General features: G+C 30.2%; 1 protein-coding gene across 1 annotated transcript in view; it reads right to left on the bottom strand.

The window, feature by feature from the left end:
- Positions 1-23,128, bottom strand: part of LOC148301512 (ras-related and estrogen-regulated growth inhibitor-like protein) — a gene marked incomplete at its 3' end in the record, with an annotated part of 189,714 nt that overhangs the window by 16,647 nt on the left and 149,939 nt on the right. The window contains exon 3 of the mRNA XM_088273125.1: positions 5,213-5,269. Coding sequence (XP_088129251.1) covers positions 5,213-5,269 — 57 coding nt within the window. The remainder of the gene's footprint in view (positions 1-5,212; positions 5,270-23,128) is intronic.

Here is a 23,128-nt window from a genome sequence, read left to right on the forward strand (position 1 = left end):
GTGATTTAATTATTTACACAAATATTTCAATTTCATACTATTTCTGTGAGCCTAAGCGGCTCACTAATAGAAATAGGTATCAAATTGCGGTAGAGGGGTTTGAACCGAGAAACTCTGAGTCCACGACACTAACTACGGGGCCACAGCCCGAGACAATTGGTGAATGCTTTTATATTCAATGGCTGAAATATAAAAATATAGTATATGAGCGAATTCCACTTGTAAAACAAATAAAGGTACTAAATTTCGAGGTTACTTTTAGCTCAAACTAAGCCAAAAAGGACTACAAAAAGAACATTTTTCAAGGTCTAAAAATTTAGAGGTTTAAAAATTGAAATAGGTATAATTTTTTCAGTTTTTAATGAAAGAAGATGGAAGTTTGAGCATCCCAAGGCTTACGTCCTGGCATTTGGCTGGCTTAAACGATCACTTTGTGCACTTGTGTAACGTTCACCACTCTGCCATTATTGAACATCTATATTGCATTAATTCTTGAACCTGTATATGAGCACTGGTCTTAGGTCCTTCCAGATACCGGTAAGTTGAGACACCTTTAAAATTGACATCTTGCCTGTAGGGTGAATAATCCTGTGTCCGATATTATAAATAATATTAATATTGTTATGCATATGAAAGTCTAGGTATTTACAGGCCTTGCTATCTGTCTAAACACCAAGAATTTCATATTCTTCTTCATCTATGTTGAGATTTTTAAAATGTAAAAAATAACTCCTAAGTAGAGAAACCCCGATTTGCGAACAAGGATTTGGACAAACACAAAATATTTTGACTAAGATAACGTAACTGACTAAAAAAATGTATGTATTCAGGCGTCTTCCAGTATGTAAAATAATTCGGGAAGGGTCTTGCATACATTTAAAAAGTACAAGAGCCTCTGCTAAATAAAAAGCTTACTCAAATCAAGCATAGATAATGCCACAAACTCACACATGAAGCGACGTGTAAATTAAATGATACATATATTGTATATATGTACATATGTATATGAGTTCAAATAAATTTAAGATCATTTTTAATTTTACATATGCATGTAGTATGTCATGTAACTTCGTCAACCCATATTCGCACATAATGGTGCATAGGGAACTGCATCGCATAGAAGTAGTTCTATTATGATCGTTAATGCTGAAACGAAGTAAAATTATAAGCCGTTAGACGAGTCGATTGAGTTAATTTGCCGCTGGGGATAAGAAGTTGCACATATAATATTTATTTACGTACTTTGTGAATACTTTCTTCACTCCTGACAGTCGGATGACGGCTTTTACCGTTTCGTGCGTGAAGGGGTTAAGGTCTAGGGTTAACCGGAAGACCTCAAACGTTATGAGTTGTTGAAACACATTCAAATATGAGTACGTAAATAATTCTACCATCGTTAATCCGCCTGCGTAGTGTAGTGGTCGGCACGTTTTGCCGCACCGGGTTCGATTCCTAAGAGGGTCAAAATAAATAAAAGTGACTTTTTAGATTAATATTTATTTAATATTATCTTACTGGTACCTGAAGCGGAGGGCTGATCACCTTTCCTTCATGTGTAAACGATCAAGATAACACTGCGTTTATATGACGCAGTGCCCTATGCACCATTGGGGTGCAGATAAGGGTTTTATTATTTTATTATATTATTTTAATGGAATATATATAAGTCAGGAATAAACAAAGGGTTGGTAAAGAAAAGGATATTAATTATCACACTATAATCACAAAAATAACATCAATATAATCAAGCATCAATATGAATGAAAAAGGTCTCTCCATACGTTAAGTGACCAATAGAAAAATGAAACACATAATTCATAAACTATTGTACAGATAGGTAGAGATATATGTTATATTATAATTGGAAGTCTCGTCATAATAAGGTTTGATTTGGGTTTTCAAATCAATAGCTTTGAGGTTTTTATGATTTTTTATTTTTATGTTATTTATTTATTTCATTGATGAAAAACATAACTGCAAATAACAAAAATGTACCGTATCTTAGTTTCCTTGTACCAAGGGTACATTTTATAAAATTCATTTATAAAATTATAATATGAGAAAATTATTTGTACAATCAAATACGACATAGCTGAATGGTGAAATCTATTTCAGGTATCGTTCACTCCTTTCAAGAACGTCATAAATCAAAAATCGTCAATTTTCAGCTGTGCATGTTTTCGTAATGCCCATAAAATGTACTATATCCCAGCAAAAGCGACATATTTTTAACACGATATTTACCCGCTACAGGGCAAAAAGTGTTGTTTTTGCATTTTGAAGTAAAGGTACTGTTTAAATATTTTTCAAATGGAGAAAAAACCTTCAGGTTTTACCAAAAAAGATCTGTTGCACAGTAAAAAGTTCAATAAGTGGCTTGATATTTATTTTTAATACATTGTATTATATTCTTAAACTTTAAAAACGTTCTCCTGTAAAATCAAGTTTTTTGATTTATGACGTTGTTGAAAGGAGTGAGCGATATGTGTTATATTATAATTGGAAGTCTCGTCATAATAAGGTTTGATTTGGGTTTTCAAATCAATGGTTTTGTGGTTTTTATGATTTTTTTTATTTTAATTTTATTTATTTATTTCATTGATGAAAAACATAATTACAAATAAAAAAATGAACCTTATCTTAGTTTTCATGTATTAAGGGCACATTTTACAAAATTAATTTACAAAATAATAAAACAAGAAAATTATTTATACAATCATATACGTCATAGCTGAATGGTGAAATCTATTTCAGATATCGCTCACTCCTTTCAAGAACGTCATAAATCAAAAATTGTCAATTTTCAGTTGTGCATGTTTTCGTTATGCCCAGAAAATGTACTATATCCCAGCAAAAGTATCATATTTTTAACTTAATATTTACCCGCTACAGGGCAGAAAGTATTGTTAGAGCATTTGATGAAAAGGTATTGTTAATTTTTTTTTTAAATTTCCTAAATATTTTCAAATGGAGAAAAAATCTTCAGGTTTTACCTAAAAAGATCTGTTGCACAGTTAAAAGTTCAATAAGTGGCTTGATATTTATTTTTAATACATTGTATTATATTTTTAAACTAAAATCAAGTTTTTTGATTTATGACGTTCTTGAAAGGAGTGAGTGATATGCCCACTTCACTAAAGTTTCCTTTTCAAATAAATTTATAGATAACGGAAGCAGGTTGTACAACTTTATGGCATAATAATCATAGTTTTCAAAGAGGTATGAGTTAGATTTAAATTTGACAAATTTCGGATATAGGGGTGAGGACAACCCATATTAACAACCCAAAACTATATTAATATTTGCTTTTAAAGGCAATTGTGAATACGTGAAAACAATGCCAGTTAGTGAGATAATGGCGCTTTATTATCAGCGTTGTTAAACCAGCGCCCGCGGTCCAGCACACGGAGAATGAATGGAGAAATTTCCTATAATATTCGCAGCAGCAATAAAGATGATTTTTATAATAAGGTCAGTGAGAAATGAGTGGAAAATGCAAACGCCCAGGAAAGACTTGCGCCGCTAATTGTGAACAGTAACAATACAGAAAGATTACTAATCTATGATTTACGTAACTTGCGCTACAAGCGACTTGTAAGTAGGGGTCAAATTGGAAATTAAATGAGAAATTTCACAACATTAAGCTGATGTTTGATACACAGTTATGATAAGAATTAACTAACATAACAAGCGAACGATTTAATTATGTTATTGATATTTTCTTTCCATACTTAGAAATAACATAATTCTTCATTTATTCCTCTTCTATCCAAATTGCTAGGCTCTGGAATGAATTACCTCTTCATGTAAAAAATGCACTTTCATTTAAAAAATACACCAAAAATCACCTTTTATTTTTATTTTAACCTGTCCGGGAGTATCGACGTTAATGAACGTCGAAGTCCGTCTGTCAGTTAGTATGATGTAATTTGTATAGCAATGACATCTGTGGATATTTGTGTGTAATTTTGTCATAATTGAAAAAGATTTCGAATCGGTGTTTTTTTTTATTAAATTATTTTAACATATTTTTTATCTTCATAATACATTCATTGAAAGATTTTTTTTTAAAGAACACACTCCCCAGAGAAAGTCAGAAAAAATGTAATCCAGATTTGCGAACAAGTATTTAGACAATCTAAATATGTTGTAAATATTATTCCATTTTATGGGTTGGATACAAAATTAAGATATGGTGTATGAATTAAATTTTTTAATTTTATTAAAAAAAAAAGTATTAATTTCCATGAATAATATAATAATAAAATCCTTATCCACACCCCAATGGTGCATAGGGCACTGCGTCTTATAATCGCTGTGTTATCTTGATCGTTTTTACACACGAAGGAAAGGTAATCAGCCCTTCGCATTAGGTACCAGTCCAGGGGAATATTGAATTAATATTTCAGTGAAAAAAATCACTTATATACATTTGACCCGCCCTGGGAATCGAACCCGGGACCTCCAGAACGGTAGCCGAACGTGCTGACCATTACACTACGGAGGCGGAGTAAAATCTAATTCATCGTCAGGTTTTGTTAAGCGGTAATATCGAATATGTTGAATGAAATATGGATTAAAAAATTCAATATTCTGAAAAAGTACGATGTGTATTTGCTCACGGTACAAGTTGGGTAAGCCCCGGATAATTCGTGACTCATTAATAAATGAGTAGCATTTATAACGACAATACGTAATACGTTAAGCTCTCGTTACATTCAATGATCTATTACGTAATCTCGTGAGACGTCAGATTTGAGATATTTCATTTACTAATTAATTAACCCCACTGTATTCGATATAATTAATTAATTATTTATTTAAACATGTAACATACATAAATCATAAAGTATATAATATTCCAGATAAGTTATTTCCATCACTCATTTTGGGACATGGGGTAAAGGTTAACAAGACTGAAAAATAAAAATACTTTGTGTTTTGATCCACTCACATTTTTATTAACCAACTAGTTTCGGCAACAACCTGTTGCCCTCTTCATTGTTTAATTTATTACTAAACGGTTTAGTCATAAAGTAAACCCTGAAGAGGGCAACAGGTTGTTGCCGAAACTAGTTGGTTAGTGAAAATGTGAGTGGATCAAAACACAAAGTATTTTTGTTTCTAGAAATAATATATGAATATGATCCACAAAGTTAATGTTTCCAATATTCAACACAAAAAATATATTATTTAAAATATTACGACTTACCGCCAGTCGAGCAGTACTCTCCTATGTATCTCTTGGTGAGGTAGCGGACCGTCACGGCTGAAAGAGAAAACAAACCATCTATTAATGAGGCACAATTCTGCAATTATAACCGGGAGAATAATGGCTTATTGAGTAGACGCAATTTATGGCCAGCGCTAAAGTGAGGTTAGGTGGTCCTTCTTCGTCCGCCCGAGAACTGATTCAGCGAGCCGATTAATAATAATTACTTTCAGACTGATTAATTACATTCATTAATATGAAAAACGGTGGACAACATCATCGCTGATGATGTTCAAGTTGTCGTTAATTATTAAATAAAGACATATCTTATAATTACAGCTTGTGACAGCAATTTGCATGGGTGAAGAAGATTGATGAATCGGGCTGTTTAAATTAATAAATAAATAAAATTAGTAAACATACGTATTGTTATAAGGGTATTGGACCCAGAGCAGATGTATACCCAACTTTAAAAATATCCTTGATGCCTGCGAATAATTTTAGGCATGCGGTGGTTTCGTTTCGTGAGACATACACTCAATGTTTAAATTAAGGATAAACAGCATTTTTTTATTTTATATATATATATATATATATATATATATATATATATATATATATATATATATATATAAATATAAATATATATATATATATATATATATATATATATATATATATATATATATATATATATATATATATATATATATATACATATATATATATATATATATATATATATATATATATATATATATATATATGTATATATATATATATATATATATATATATATATATATATATATATATATATATATATATATATATATTGTATAATACCACTCAATGAGTTTTATTTCATTTTTAATTCATGTTTTACTTAGTAAATATCACTTTTTCTTAAAATCTACTGTGACACGTGTTTCGATACATTCCGCATCATTTTCGAACACTGTATTTGAATGCTGCGGAATGCATCGAAACACGTGTCACAGTAGATTTTAAGAAAAAGTGAAATTTACTAAGTAAAACATTTATTAAAATGGATAAATTTTACCACAAAGTGACTTCCGAGTCAATTAATGAGAAAAGAGTTTTATTTCATTACACACAACTAGTTTCGAAAACTACAGACATTTTCATCAACAGGTAAATATATATACCAAAATAAAATAGAAAATTTTACTTCACGTCTTTCGGTACAGCATCTAGTTACCATGAAATGACACCGACAAATTTTCATGTAATTTAAATATCCACGACGCTTTCTACGCACTTAATCATTCGGTACGTGTATGTTACACTATCTTCCACATTATTTAATAAGTGTTATAAATCTCCCAGTGTGTGATACAGTCACGCTGAAGGAATGGAAGTCGAGAGATCTTTACCAGACGTGAAGGAATGCTATGCACGACGCACGACATGCACCCCATACGAGGATGCGTGGAGCGTACGACAAACTATGAACATACTGGTCATATGTCAATAGTAAGTAGTAATACAGATAAGATTATAACACATTTCACACCAATCCGACTCTACGTCAGAGTTTATAGGTTCGATTCCGTTCAACCACAACTTACGGGTGAGATCTCAAGCGTACAAATTCATAACGCGACCGGCCGCGCGGAAGCCAGACGTGTCTCTGAACATAATTTTTTCAAAGAATATGTATTGGAGTTTGATTTTTTACAATACATATTTTATTGTTTAAATTTCTTTGCCTTTCAATAACTCTCATCCTTAGGTTTGGCGTCCTATGACAGTTAGTATAATCTTGTTTTTGTTATTTAGGGCTTTTTTTAACAAAAAACGTCCCAGAACTCACTTCATATCAAGCTTTTTACAAAAAAAAAATAGTTCATAACGATACCATATTTTATCATTTGGACGAATTATATAAGCAAAGATTGTAATTATGTAAGCACAAATATTGTTTCGTCTAATTTGCTTTTGAAAATTAAATAAAATATATATCCTTGAAAAAAAGGAAAAAGAGCCCTGATGTTTTGTATTTTTTATTAATATTTAAATACAGTGTTCAAATAATAAAATTAAAAAAAGATTTCATGTTTTGAGACGTTCATATTTTGCTTTATTTTAAACGTATTTCATTTTTTTTTTAAATTTTATTTGGATTATATATATTTATTGTCTATTTTTATATAACGAACTTTCGGCTTTAACGGATATCCCTTCACCCCAATTAGTCCGTTATATCGAGGTTTTACTGTACTTAAATATTGCATTTTACATAAATAATTCAAATCTGATATAACTGAAGGTACACAGACATGATGCTATTTGCGGAGTTGGCATTTATCACGGAAGATGTCAGTCGGGAAGAGGTATATCAATCGTTTAATTTATCTATAGATAGCGAACTAGTTGTGTAGTTACGAGATCTAACACGACGGGACAAGTGTAGAGCACTTTAGTATTTGAAATGTGGACTTGTTTATTTATGTGCTATATTCTATCAATGTTTCAATGTAATACATGCTTACGAATGCAATTCGCAAATCATGACCTGGAATACGTAAGGAAAAAATTAAATACATTATATGCCTCCAATATAAATTTCGCATTTAACAATTTGTAATTAACACGAAATTTCAGTTTTGTGGGTTTAAGGCGAAAAATTTTTTTTTTCGTCAACGCGTTGCAACGGTTTGACTTTGAAAGAAGTCCAGTATTTGGACCTCACACACTAATATAAGAGTTTCAGCTTAATAAAAAGCTTCTTTACATCTCACCAATAGATGGCTCTAGTGAAGTTCTAGTGATTCAAGAACAAGGTTTCTAAATTGGTTCATATATATAGAACTTCCAAGAATTTGAGTAGTGTGGTTGTCAATAATGGGTAGAATTGGTGAATGTTACACGTGTGTAAAGTGATCACTTAAACCAGCCTATGACGGTCGTCAGCCCCGTAAATACCCAGACTTCCATATTCTTCTTCATCTTTGATGAGATGTCAAAAAATAATATGAAAATAACTCCTGTAATTGGAGATAATCCAGATTTTGTGAACAAGTATTTGGACACACTCAAAATGTTGTTGAAAGAAGTCAATAAAAAACGAGCTCATTCTAAATTCAACCTTATACATTTAAAATGATATTCTTTTCAACCCGTTTCATTGTGTTTAATGGAAATTTCTATTATGACTGTATGTTTACCATGCTTTTCTTTTTAAAAAATATCACTTTAAAGATTTGTTTTTATTATAAGTGCAAATAATTGCAATTCATTGAATTTTTCTCGACTCCTGACCAATATAAAATAATACAGTTTTATTTATTTTAACTTCGTGTACAGAAAAGAAATACTATATGTACATTGGCTTAAACTTGGTAAAACTCTTATTTTTTTTGTACTATCTGATAGTTAAAACTAAGTGCGATACTTAAAAATAAAAAAAAATAAAAAACGCAAAACAACAGATCAAAAACTTGTGACATTACAGGGATACGTTATTCGTCTTTTTCCATAATGTTAAAAATGGATCTTTATTCTCTTGCGTAGAATAGATCTTATAGAAGGCTTATTTTTATTTTACCCAGGAGAGCAAGAGAGGTTTCTCGTTCTACTGCGTCATTCAACGTCTCGCACTTCATATTATTTTAATTAAGTGTCCAGTTAGAATCTGAAGAAGTCACCTGTCTTAGAAATATTCCTCTAATAGCTGCATTACCACTTTCTCCGTCAATTATTGCAATTATCCAGCATGAAGAATTCTCATAATCAAGGCTATTTAATTGACATAATTTGTTTATTATAAAAACTAAGATATTTTTTTAAAAATATTTTTTGCAGTATTTCTGCTTTTGCTTGTTTTGTTTGATTTTTTTTAAATAATACTATAAAGTAAATAAATCGGTCTTAGAATTGCATTCGCAGATTAATCAAGCTAGAATATCATTATTGTTATTTTATTAAACTTGTATTTGTAATTAAATATTCAATAATTTATTTAATTGGTGTTGAAATCATTTAATTGTTCTGATTTTCATTTCTTCTTTATTTTTACAAATACAAAAACAAATCGTCATAAACGTAGTTTAATTTTCATAGAAGAACAAATATAAGTGTATTTCGTTACTAGCGTTTTTTTTTTAATCTTTGAAGATGATAAATATCTTTAACCCTGTTTTATTTCTTTGTAACATAAACATCTCTTTTTTTTAGTATGTGTATATTGTGGTTTAGATAACTGGAGGGTAGTTGTACAACAGTGCGCTTTTTTAAACTTTTGTATAAAATAATGCATCTATCAACAAACGAATGTAAATTAAAAGTTTTTAAACCGATTTGTTCATTTAAAAAATAACATCATATTTTATTCTACATGTCCTAATTTGGCCATAAATTATTTGATAATAAAATATTTAATAAATACTGATGAAAAATGCATATTCTTAGGAAAAATACAATCAATTTTTTTTATATTGATGGCGTATATTTGTCTCTACGAACTGTTTGAAACCCATTCGTATTGTACGTTATAAGGTTTCTAGACAATTCATTTACGATTTGATCATAAATTACAGCTAAAAAAATATATGTCTGCTTCGTTTAGGCAACGTCTCCACACCGCGTATCAAGCGAAATCTCCATAAACAAAATGCTCGAAGACGTGGGATGCCTTTCGTTTTTGGATTTTTTTGTTGATACGATTTGAGATTAGGAGCAAACAACGAAACGAAAGTATTAAAAACACGCCTTTCTTCCTTGCTAATAGTAATTCATATCTCTAGGCTACAAACGAATCAGTTACAATATTTGAATCTTGATTATTAAACGGTGCTTAGCTTGGACTTTCATGTGAAATTATCAGGAGATAAAACTGTAAGAGAAGAAAGGAGGAACAAAACTGTATTCAAAGTGCTGGACGATGGACTATCCACCACCTAATACGATAGTTTCATTAACAACGAAATATAATATGTATATGAAATATAAAAAATATTTAAGGTTACCAACTTCTTTTTTTACGTTTTAAAAGTTGTAAAATAACCTATTTTATATTCGATGTGTTTGTTTCCTGACAGATTAAATTTAATATTTATTTTCCTCACTTTTTTTCCTACATATATGTTTTATTGAATTATAATACCTTCTTATAAGAATATGATTTTGTTAATAAACTATTGCTTAATGCAAACTGCATCCACCGTTTAGTCAAGCCGAACTAAACTTTTTATTTAAAAAAAAAAAAGTATACGCAGTTAATTTTTCTACTCAATACTATCTTATAATTTTACTAGCGCTGAGCCTCCCCATAAAATATTTTTTAAAATTATTATAGCAACTCAATTATAATTATGAATTTTAATAAGAAATCATTGTTTAGATAACAGGACGACATCTTAATTAAGTTATAATATGATATATATTGATTATATAACAAATCTATTTTGTTAGTTACATATATTAATTTTCAAATATTTAGTACGATTTTTCACCCCTAAGAGTAATACAGCTATGTGGTTGTTTGACGTTAGACGTTGTATTGTATTTTGAGAAAATTAAACTTTGTGATAAGTAGTTTTTAAAAATACAAAAGTGGAACTTGTTTGTTTACTGTGATTTTAATTTAATATATTTGCAATTCCTTAAAAAAAAACAAAGGGATGAAGCTATGTCTGTTTTAAAACGTATGTAGATTTCCTTATATGCAACCTGATTTAATGAAATTGCGTTTTGATTTTAAAAATCAAAACCATAATCAAATCCAACAAAACCAAAAAAGTAAAACGCCGTTTAGTTTCCATAATATATATTTATGTGACTATGAATACAATATTATGGATATAAGAAGCTGTATATCAGATCCTAAAGTAAACGTTTGTCATGTTTAATTATCTCAGTCGTGAATAAATTAAACAAAATGAACCACTGCAGATATTAATGGACGCTGATTTATTTTACTTTCTCATTTATATTATACATAAAACGAAATAGAATTATGTGGTTTTTGCACATTTTTTTTCAGGCTGCTTTTTCGCACAATATTAAATCTTACAATTTAAAAAAACCTATCGTTATATTATTTATTGACTTGGCATTAACTTTATGGAATTACACGATGATTAAAATCTAAAAAATAAAACACTCTTGTAAGACCACTTTTTTTAGTTTATTAATGCAAACACGACTAGTTTCGAGAACTATAGTGTAGATGTTTTCATCAGCTTATAACAATATACAAACTATTTGAATATTGTTATACGAGTATTTTATTTTTATATTTAAAGATATCATTATGTATCAAATCATTTCTGACAAAATAAAGTTTATTTTTATTTTTAAACACAGAATTGCATCAGATACTGTAACTTTATTTGGACGATTATAGATTCATGCAGGTAAAGTGATTTGACTTACGCTACAAGTGCCAACCCAATGATTTTTTTCCCGGCCACGCATTGTTGTGGCTCAGTATGGTTAAATGAAAAAGAAATAAAATACAAAGCACCTATTTCGTAATCATATTGTCAGCCAAGAACAATAATTAATATTAATGTGTGTTGCTGTTCTGTTCAACAGATAAAGTTCCCACTGAGACAATAAATCGTTTAAAAAACTTGTTTTTACCTGATACAGACAAAAAAATGCGTAGATATTTTTTTTATATCTCAACGTAGATGAAGAAGAATATAGACGTCTGGGCATTACAGGGCTTACGGGCTAAGTGATCACTTTACAAAACGAGTAACATTCACAAACTCTACCCATGATTGACAACCACATAAAATTTTTGGAACTCCTAGAAATATTGATCAATCTCATGACTCAGTACGTGTAAGTTCACAACAGCCAACTATGTTTGAGGAAAGGTTTTGTTAATAAGACTCTTTTTTTGTTGAGATGTCAATAATGTAAAAAATAACTCCTTATCATATACAGGAGTTATATACAGACACATATATAAACCAGATTTGTGAAAAAGTATTTGGACACATTCAAAATGTTGTAAAATGTGTAGTTCTGAAACTAGTCATGTTTATTTTATTTATAAAATAAAAAAGACTAGTTTCACTATTTCCACTCTCTAAACTAAAATTATTACAACTTGTACCGCGCAAAGGCCAAATTATGAATTATTCAGAAAATTCAGAAATCCCAAAAAGCCCAAATTCTGAGAATAATTTAATTAACAATATATTGTTTCAAAATTCTTCATCTTTGCTTTCAATTTTTTTATTATTTTCTGACTCCACCCCCTTGACTAACCCCCTCCCCTTAACTTACCCCTCTCCTTATTTATATAACAGTTTATTATTAATTATGTTTTTGTATATTTTGTGTATTGTGATTCGTTGTATATTTTTACCTGAAGTTGGAAGCTTAGCTTCCGACTACTAGTAGTCATAAATAAACTCAAGTGGTAAAAAAACAAGTGTTTTGTTTCATAATTTTTGTCATGTTTACATTAATTAGCTCAAAAAGGGGTCTTATACAAGTGTTTTTGTTTTATATTTTATAACTTGTACGTAGGTTCTTAGCAGGTGAACGTGCAGGATATAACTGTTATTTTCTTAGATTATAAATATAAATAATATTCAGATGATAAACATTCATGCTTCCTGAGGGTTAAGGGTCCTCCACATTAGAAACGTTTGCTTTAGATGGTAACAGCACGTTTTCCGTTCAGATAAACGCATCGCGCACGACCACATTATTATGATAATTCCCGCGTTTCTTTCGGAGTACCTACCTACCCACTTCTTACTACAGCTTCTGCTACCGATGGATATCTGAATACACCACGTCACGCATTGCTCCCGTAAGGGTAGGCAGAGGACCCGGCCTAAAGGAGCACACTCACGACACTACGCTTTGACGTTTGGAATAATTGTCAACGTTACAGAAATGTCACGCCTTTTCCCTGCAGGGGAAGGCAGAGAAGATGGAACGCCACATTCGTCCAACTAGCTTCCTTCTCATCCATACATCTCGTCGTAATCTCCTCCAGTTAATAAATTTACTCCAGAAAATATAAATATGTACTAGAAAAACAAAAAGAAAACAGATTTATTTTATACGTGAAAATGTATATATATATATATATATATATATATATATATATATATATATATATATATATATATATATATATATATATATATATATATATATATATATATATATTTTAGGAATAATCAATAATTTATTTAATATTTTTGAACATTAAGAAATTAAAATTTTGAAGTCTCAACATAAATGAAGAATATCGAAGTCTGGGTATTTACAGAGCTTACGATCTATCACAGGCTGGTTAAATTATCACTTTACACACGTGTAACATTTACCATTCTACCAGGTATTTGGACTCCTAAAAATGTTGCGATTATTTTTCTTGTAGTTGTATATATTAAGTTATGAATTTCTCCTTGATAGTTCAAATATGCACGATCAGCGATTCTCGAACTTTTTTGACGACGGAACCTTTTTGAAGCCTTAAATATTTTTCGAAGCCTTAAAATAAACTTAACTTGGTTTTATGTTCATGATTTAATTAAAGTTATACCATTATGCATATAGGTACGTTAAACGCCATTTTCTAAATCAGTATACGTATATAAAACTGTACAATATAATTCAATACACTAAATAACATTAAATTGATTTCAATGAAAATTTATAAAATTGTTCCCGTTATCAGGGGGTATGAAATTGTTTTTTTAATTTCATTTTCATTTTTGACCAAACGTTTAATGTCAGGCGTAATGGAAAAGAATTGAAGATGCATGTCAGGTTCAAGATCAAGGGCCTACATTCTAGGCTAATAAAATATGTTTTCTTTGTATATATAAGTTTGTCTGATTATGCTAGATTTATGATTAAATGCATATTCCACATTGGTATTACAATAATTTCATTATAATTATTTCGTATTCAAACATTTCAATATACATCTCTTAGTAAGAACTCTTGAAAGGTGAACAACCATCAAATTTAAAGAAGAAAAACACTTTTTTTAAAGTTGTATTTTTCTTCTTATTATTTTGCTGCTTCACGCGGCGGTGTCCTCCCAAAAGCGTTAAGGTGCCTCAGGGCTCCGCAGAGCACGCTTTGAGAACAACTGACATAGATAATATATTTACCGCATAGCCTAGGGTTGAATATAAGAAAACATTATTACCAAAGCTGCTGTCTGGATGTTGAAAATTGATATGCACATTTCCTCTCGCTTCTAACATCTAACAAGGCGTCAATGTGCCCGCGCACCGAGCAGGAGTAGCGGAGTATCTGTATTAGATATATTTATCCCTCGCTAGTGCTAACTACGGAGTCGGTAATAGGACCCATTACCGCCATTTTCAATTTTTAATTTTATTTTGCAGTCACCCAGTGAGATAATGTTTCTCCATTAGTATTAATTCTTATTTTTATTTATAACCGGAATAATTATAAATATATTAAATTTTCATATTTTAAATGCGTTTAGCTTTATCATTTTAAAGAATATTACCGCGATTCTAGAATTAGGTTCAGAAAGAAGGGTGGATACTTGGGTGGGGAGTTAAATTCCTGCCTGGATTAATACCGCCATATTTAAAAAAAAAATATGTGTAATCAAATACCGTGGCCAAATTGTAAGCAGTATAAAAAATACAATTGTTAAATTTATACATAAATGAAAATCATGTTATCAGGCGTTTCCCAGACTAAAAAGATGAAAATAAATATTATTCAATATATGTTTGTTTTAAAAAAATGTGCGCGAACGACACGTCTAGTTTTTCGCGTAGCCGTTGTGTATTGTATATTTAAAAGTACAACCTTAACTGGCTATCGTTGAACAATTTTTTTGTTGTTGATAATATTCTTCAATGTTTTGGTACAAAAAAAGGTCAAATGCACATAATTCAATGTAGTACTGTAAAAAATAATGGTAAATTACCATGAAATGACACACAACCCGAAAAAAACAAACATTCATCAATCTCTTGTTGAATTCAATTTTGTGAAATTATAGCGTTTTTACGAACACAAAAAAAATTATATCTTAATTTTCATACTATATTTTACCCGAATTTAAAATATCTGCTTGCGATAGTTTATGTAAGATTACTAATACTGGTAATATTTGTTGCTTTTGAATGTAAGAAAGGTCAAAATAAACAGAGGTCGATAACATGCCACCTCACTTGGTTTTAGTTAAGCAAAGTGTTAGCGTATTCGAAAGATCAAACTGGGGATTTTCTGAACTGATTCATCAGATAAGGGAAGCAGAATACAGCCAATTCTGTACCCTTAAGCAGATACTACTTATTGCAGACTAGGAGATCATTTGGATTTAATACTGTGTATTTACTTTATATATATATATATATATATATATATACATATATATATATATATATATATATATATATATATATATATATATATATATATATATATATATATATATATAAAAGTATATATATATATGTATATATATGTATAAATATATATATATATATATATATATATATATATATATATATATATATATATATATATATATATATATATATATATATATATATATATATATATATATATATATATATATATATATATATATATATATATATGTATATATATATATATATATATATATATATATATATATATATATATATATATATATATATATATATATATATATATATATATATATATATATATATATATATATATATATATATATATATATATATATATATATATATATATATATATATATATATATACCTTCTTTAACCCTCATTTGCACCCGATGGTGCATAAGGCACTGCATCATATAAACGCAGTATTATCTTGATCGTTAAACGTGAACAAAAGGTGATCAGCCCTCCGCTTCAGGTTCCATTCCAGGGTAATATTTTAAATAAATATTGCAGTAAAAAAAAATCACTTATATTCATTTGACCCCCTCTGGGAATCGAACCCGGGACTTCCCGAGAACGGTAGCCGGTAGCCGAGAGTACTGACCATTACACTACGGATATAAATATAAACATACATATTTATGCATATGTGCGTCTGTTAATTATCGTAAGTGTAATGAAAATCGTGAATAACTAAATGCTTTCAATTTAGACACAACTTATTAAAATTATCAAATATTCTACGAGTTTTAAAAATTGTTTATTATATAGCTTTTACATTGTATTAAAATTGTGTTTTAATTAATATTTTTACGATGTTAATTGGTTATCTCAAAATATTGCTCCATAAAAAATCGATACACAGAAAAGTCGATTAAAATGATTTATTGGATTTACTATAAGTAACTATAAGTAACTCGTACCCCTCGAAATATATCTAGAGAACGACAAAAAAATTATGGACCCCACAGAAAGATAACATGATTCGAAGGCATGGTCTAGGTGACGTTGTCCATAATAGAAGGACCTACAACCCGAGGACGAGGAGAGCTGACCCCAACAGTCTACAAAGACGATAAATTGAGATGGAGCCAAGAAGATGATATTTATAAATAACTGGTTGTCAAAGGTTAATTCTGAGCTTCATGGAAATATGAACCATTACTTATATTGTTTGATACTCAATTAATATCAACCATGTGTTCTAAAATACATTAATATGACACTGATTTAGTAATTGAATTAAACATAATTTAATGACGCCACTCTACAAAGTTAACGCCGAATCAATTGACAAATCAATAATAATTATTAAAATTTAAAAAATATTGCTTTTAATTAATATTATTATAATAACCATTGATTATAACGCTTTCTTTGTTTTTTCTTAACTTTCGATTGAACAAAAAATTGTGAAACTTGTCCTAAACGTAATAATTATTAGTGGAGCGATTTAATACTGATTACCATGACTCGTGATTCGTTGATGTTTTCATTACTTTTTTACTACGCCAAAGAAGATTTTAATTATACAGTTGTACAAATTGGCATGAATGGTAAAGGAATTCTCGAAAAAATATGCGAACTCAATAGTGTTGTGTATTAATCATTCGATTTCCTCCTAGGTTCACCGTTTATAGACTCGGAAGACATGTTAATTACACGCCTGTACGGGGCGTATGCATGGGTGTTTAAGAAGCAACAAATCAGTGTACGCATCAAGCGGAATACAAGGCTACATTTAAAGTGTTAACTTGTCAGCGAGAACTGAATTTCGAGTGCCGATTTTCCTTCTTGCATGATAATGAGCTACATAATTAGAGGTTTAAATGGCTCTGAACATACTGTCTAATTGATCATGACGTCCATCAGTAAATGAGTAATATATTAATACTTGTGCATACGCAATATTTAGAATATTCTCACTATGCGAGTTCCTTGTATAGATTCTATAATATTATTTTATTAAACCATATCTGCTGCCTAGGTGGAGCATATGGAGTCCACAAACTATCTCCAGGCTTTTCTGTCGGCTGCCAGCTCCCTTGCATCCTCCCTAGTCAGATCCGCATCCCGAAGTTCTGACGATAACTGCCGATGAATTGTCAGCAGCGGTCGTCCTGGACGGCGCGAACCTGGTGCCTTGTAAAAGAGGCAAGCTTGATTAAGGCTCTCGGGGGGCATGCGGAGTACATGGCCACGCCAACTGAATCGCCTTTTCTTGACGACAGTTGTGACCAAGATTTTCTGCGTCCTACGCCTTATCTCTTCATTCCTCACAAAGTTAAACCACCGCGCGCCTGAAATTCTTCGCAGACACCTATTCTCAAAGTTCAGTACACGGCTGCTCTGGGAAAATTCTGTAATATGTAATTAAAAAAAAAATATACATAATCTTGGGATTCTAAATGTTTCTAAGTATCGAAAATGGGATAAGAATTTTCTAATCTAGGGTTTCTATTTTTTTTTACTGTTTCTCAATTTATTATTCTTCTTATAACCTTTACCTGGTCTCAGTGGTGCATAGGGCATTGCGTCGTATGGACACGGTTTTATCTCGATCATTTATTTACATGAAGGCAAGGTGATTAATCCTGCGTTTCAGGTACCAGTCTAGGATATTTTAATAAATAAAAATGTAAATATTAGTCTGTCCAAAATCTCAAATCTCCTCAAGTTGTTCACCGATTATTCCAAAATTTATACACAACGTTACATTTAATTACGCGTATGTTTTTATTATTTTTTTGTGCTTTGTCCGCCTCCGTGGTGTCATGGTCAGCGTGTTTAGCTACCGTGCTGGAGGTCCCGGGTGCGATTCCCAGGGGGGTGAAAATAAATGTTAGTGATTTTACACTGTAATATTTGTTCAATAGTACCCTGGACTGGTTCCTGAAGCGCAAGAGTGATCACCTTGCCTTCATGTAAGTAACGATCAAGATAACACTCCTTCAATTCGATGCAGTGCCCTATGCACCATTGGGTGCGGATAAGGGTTATAAGTACGTAAGTAAGTAATGTTTTTATTTATCTATATACATTTTTAAAAATAAAAGTTCGTTTGTTTCCTTAATCTCTGAATGCTGATTTATCGATTGCTTTGAAATTTTTGACGAATGTGAATGAAATTTTTGCTGATGTATAGAGACGAAGACGTTTTATTTCTTACTGAGACAGATAAAATTATGTTTTCCAACTTCTTGACCTCATTGGCAGTGCCATCTGTTGAACGTAATAGCAACACACGCAATACAAAATATTGATTCCTTTCGAATGTTTGATTCTCAAGCATTAGGATGTTTTAAGCTTTCTATGTAATTTCTTTTTCACTTGACCATACTGAGCCACAGCAACACGTAGAACGGTACAGTTTGTTAAATAAATATAAGTTTTATGTACAATATGTTAATTTTAAAATTAGCATATATAAAAGAGTAAAAACAATAAGGAAACAAAAAAGGAAACGCATGAATACGTTTGCATAATATTTATGCAATATCCTTTTTTATGCGCCCATTTGGAAAGGGTCTACCGGAAACGCGTCTGTTAAAACGGAAGAAACCCGATCCCGAAAATAAATTAAGGATCTTATTTTATCGTTTTCAATTTTCTCTTAATTGCTTCGACTGGATGAGTCATTTTATTGTCGAAGGAAGCTGCAGAAACCGCAATAAAAACACGTATTTATATACATATATGGCATTTTATGACGAGATAATACGAGTTACCTTTTTAGGAATCCAAAACAGACAAGATTTATTTATTCTTATTGTAATTTTTCTTGGTCTTGTGGCCTGTTTTAAAGAAGGATTAGCCTTCTGCGATGTCGATTCCCAGCTGTCGATCCATCTCTTCGGTGGTCTGCCGGGAGACTTCTTCCATGGGGTTGGCCATACAGTGAGATGTGGGCGAGTCTGGATGGTTCCATTCACTTCTCACGCGCATACCATTGTCCACTTCGTTGCTTTCCCCACCTGACGATATCTTCGATATCGCATATTTCCCTGATCCTGGCGTTTCTTATTCTATCTCCAAGACTCTTGCCTGATATGCTTCTTAGAGTCTTCATTTCTGATACTCTAAGCGCGTTTTTTCAACGCCAAAGGTGTCCGCGGTGCAAAAAGTTTTTTTTTTATTATAAAAAAAAACATAGTTACAAGAGTAACATATACAATATTGTAAATGTAGGAGTGTATGTCAGGACAGAAGAGTGTGGCGTTTCATCCTTTCCTCTTACCCCTTCGGGGAAACGGCGTGAGGATAATAGTAGTAGTAGTATTCATTTTTTTGGATGTATTTTTCATATGATATAATAATTTTTATTGATTTTCATGCATAGCGACATAAAATAATGATGTTGGTATTATACAGATGGAAAAAAATGTGTGTGTTTAACAAACCAAAATATGTAGAAACAGTTTGTATCTTCACCTGTTGAGAACATCTGTAAAAACTTGTCATCAAAAAACTGATCAAACAATTGTTTTATTTTTGTATTTAAATTAAAAATAGATTTTAATCGAGTTCTATTTATTGCGAAGTAGGCGCGGAAGTCATACGGTGAAGATTATCTAGTAAATTTATTGTTCAAACTATGCTTTTTTGCACGAGTCTAATACGAGTAACTTAATATCACTTATCACTATCTCTGTATCAATATTGCTTTCTTAATTATCATCCATATATGGGAAAAGTAACCCTCTCACGCTTATATGTTGAATATAAAAATAAAATATTTTAGCCATTACCAAATTTAATAAATTTATCATATTTAAAAAAAAAACTAAAAGAACACATCGATTTATATCTAGTCGTTAAATTTCAATTGATATAATAAAATCAACAATATGTCAAATTATAGTCGAAAATTCTAAAAATAACTTCATAATAAGTTCGATGATGTATTATCTACAATACTATAAATACACTTCAACATTTAAAACAAATATTTTGTCCAATACATAGTTCTATCATGTTACATTAAATCACTGTCGTTATCTTACTATATCATATACTTACTATATGCATAAATATTTTTTTTTACCGTACTTATTTATGTAAGTGACTAAAATATGTACATATTTGAATTATTTCAAATATTTTAATGTTCTTTAATGATACTTTGCGGCTCATTTTTTAATTTTTTTTAAAAACATTAAAAAATTATATTTATTTTTATAATATATGTTTATGTAATTACTTATTTAAATAACTTGAACCAAGTGTCTAGAATATAAATTGACAATACATGTTTTCATATTATGTAATAATTGTTTGTTGTGCGTGTATTTTCCAATTACATTTTTTTATATGTTACGTAAATTGTAAATGTAAACTTTTTTTAAATATAAACTAAATTGTAAACTTTTTAAAAATATATTAAGTTATATAAAACGTAAAGTGTAAATACATTCCTTATATGTTATTTAATATGTAACGTGTAAATAAGAAAAGCTCAATAATATGGAATTAAACTGATAATAATAATTTACTCACAGTAATTTTACTCATGATTTTGAAAAATTCGGATTAAAGAAATTAAAACAAAATACAAATTACAAACAAATATTGGATTATAATTGTTTTTTTAAATTCTGCTTTTTTTTGTAGTTGAGAGGGTTAAAAAATAAAAAACAAAATCGTGCATCGATAGTTAATTTAGCTCTCCGGGTTTGTGTAACTGCAAGAAAAAATACCAGTTAACTTAAAAATCACGACCAAGATACTTTTAAAATTATTGTAATCAGTAGTAAAACATAATGCTCCAAATAACAGGCGGGACAACCTGTATGCTTAAATTTCCAACGGGAGATTAACCGTGAACTAAAAGAAACGTATACTACATTTCACTGCGTTAATTGACAATTACAGTTTACTGGAAGATAAACAAAAGTTACGCATGTTAAATAAATAGTTAACTTTAAACTTGCGGTAGACGTATGCAATTTTCAGTTATGTCCCCTTATAGTTACTGTTGATTGGATTTATGGAGAGTTTTAGAGTCGAAGTCGGTTTCATATTTGGGTGACGCGCTACTTAACAACACGTGAACAAAAGACAATGCCTCGGGGATACTGTAAGGTAACTAACTACTGTCGAACTTGGTTATAACGAGTTTAACCAGGGCCTTTAATTTTCCACTTTATATCACCAGTAATAGAGACACAAAATAATTATGGGCGACATTTGGTAATAAAAAAAAATACAGTAGGGGTGTGAGTAAATTTTTTTTTCACGGAAACAAAATTGGTTTAATGGCCTTTGCTTATCTCATTTTCCTTAAAGAATTTTTATAATATTACAATTAATTGTAAGATATCAATGATCACTTAATCCTAAATATCGATAAAAATTAAAAAAAAAAAATACAAATCGATTTTTTTTTCATAACCCTTACATATTTATTTATTGTAACTGCAGACAGTTTGTAGGATTCCATATTGAATTGTTAGGTAATATATCCACAATTAAACACGATTAATGTATTGAATTCTACTTTTACTTACATATTGATATACATATCCTATATGTAAATAAAAGTAGAATTCAATACATTAACCGTGTTTAATTTTGGATATATTACCCAACAATTCTTTACATACTGTCTAAAATATATCAGATACTTTTATAAATCATTGACGTCAGATCCGACGGATCCGGTATTTTTAGCTAGAGAAACGAATGCCTATATATTGGATTTTGGTAGTTAAAGCGTTAATTATGTATAATAAGCAGGCCGGTTCTTAAATTTACTTTACGTCTTTAATTTTATTTGCTAAACGCATGTGCAACAGTAAATATTTATTAGTCTGTTAACTTAAATATGTATGTACTTTAAAAAATCGAAATATAACGGGGACGCAGAGTTAAATATAATGGTATACTGGGCACCGCAGCCGAGATATTGCAATTTCCTTGATTATTATAATCAAGCTGGACTGTACTTAACCGTTGGCGAAATTGAATACTACGAAGTGCGGAGACCTGATTATAATTTTTAAAGCGAGGAGGTAGTGATTGAATATTATTCTGAACGATCGGTAAACCCTGTTGGGAAATTGTAAAGTAGGGGTATTATGGGTGCTTTGCTTTGCAAAATTGACTCTTAGGTATTATTGAAAATGAAACTTTTACGACATTTTCAGATTCCAGTTCAATGGCAGTTTTATTAATATTGTTATATATATTTATTAACATTATTACACAATTTAAAAAAAAAATAATTTGAAAAGTAAAATTTTGAACACGTTTTCTAGGGATAGAATAAATGATAAAGATATTGAAAGGAGAGAGAATGGTGGGAACAAAGCGAATGGAGCACTGAAATCAGTTATAGCAAATAAAAGCCTATCACGGGGTCCTGGTTCCAATATTAATGGAAGTGACGCATGGAGTTGAATGAAAATGTTCACATATTTATTTCGCTATTTTCAATCAAAAACATTTTGAGTGTGTCCAAATACTTGTTCACAAAATCTGGATTAACTCCAATTACAGGAGTTATTTTCATATTATTTTTT

The sequence above is a fragment of the Brachycentrus maculatus genome, unplaced genomic scaffold (assembly GCF_059751285.1).
Source record: "Brachycentrus maculatus isolate JH-2025_06_01 unplaced genomic scaffold, ASM5975128v1 h1tg000553l, whole genome shotgun sequence".
In the NCBI taxonomy this organism is placed as follows: Eukaryota; Metazoa; Arthropoda; class Insecta; order Trichoptera; family Brachycentridae; genus Brachycentrus; species Brachycentrus maculatus.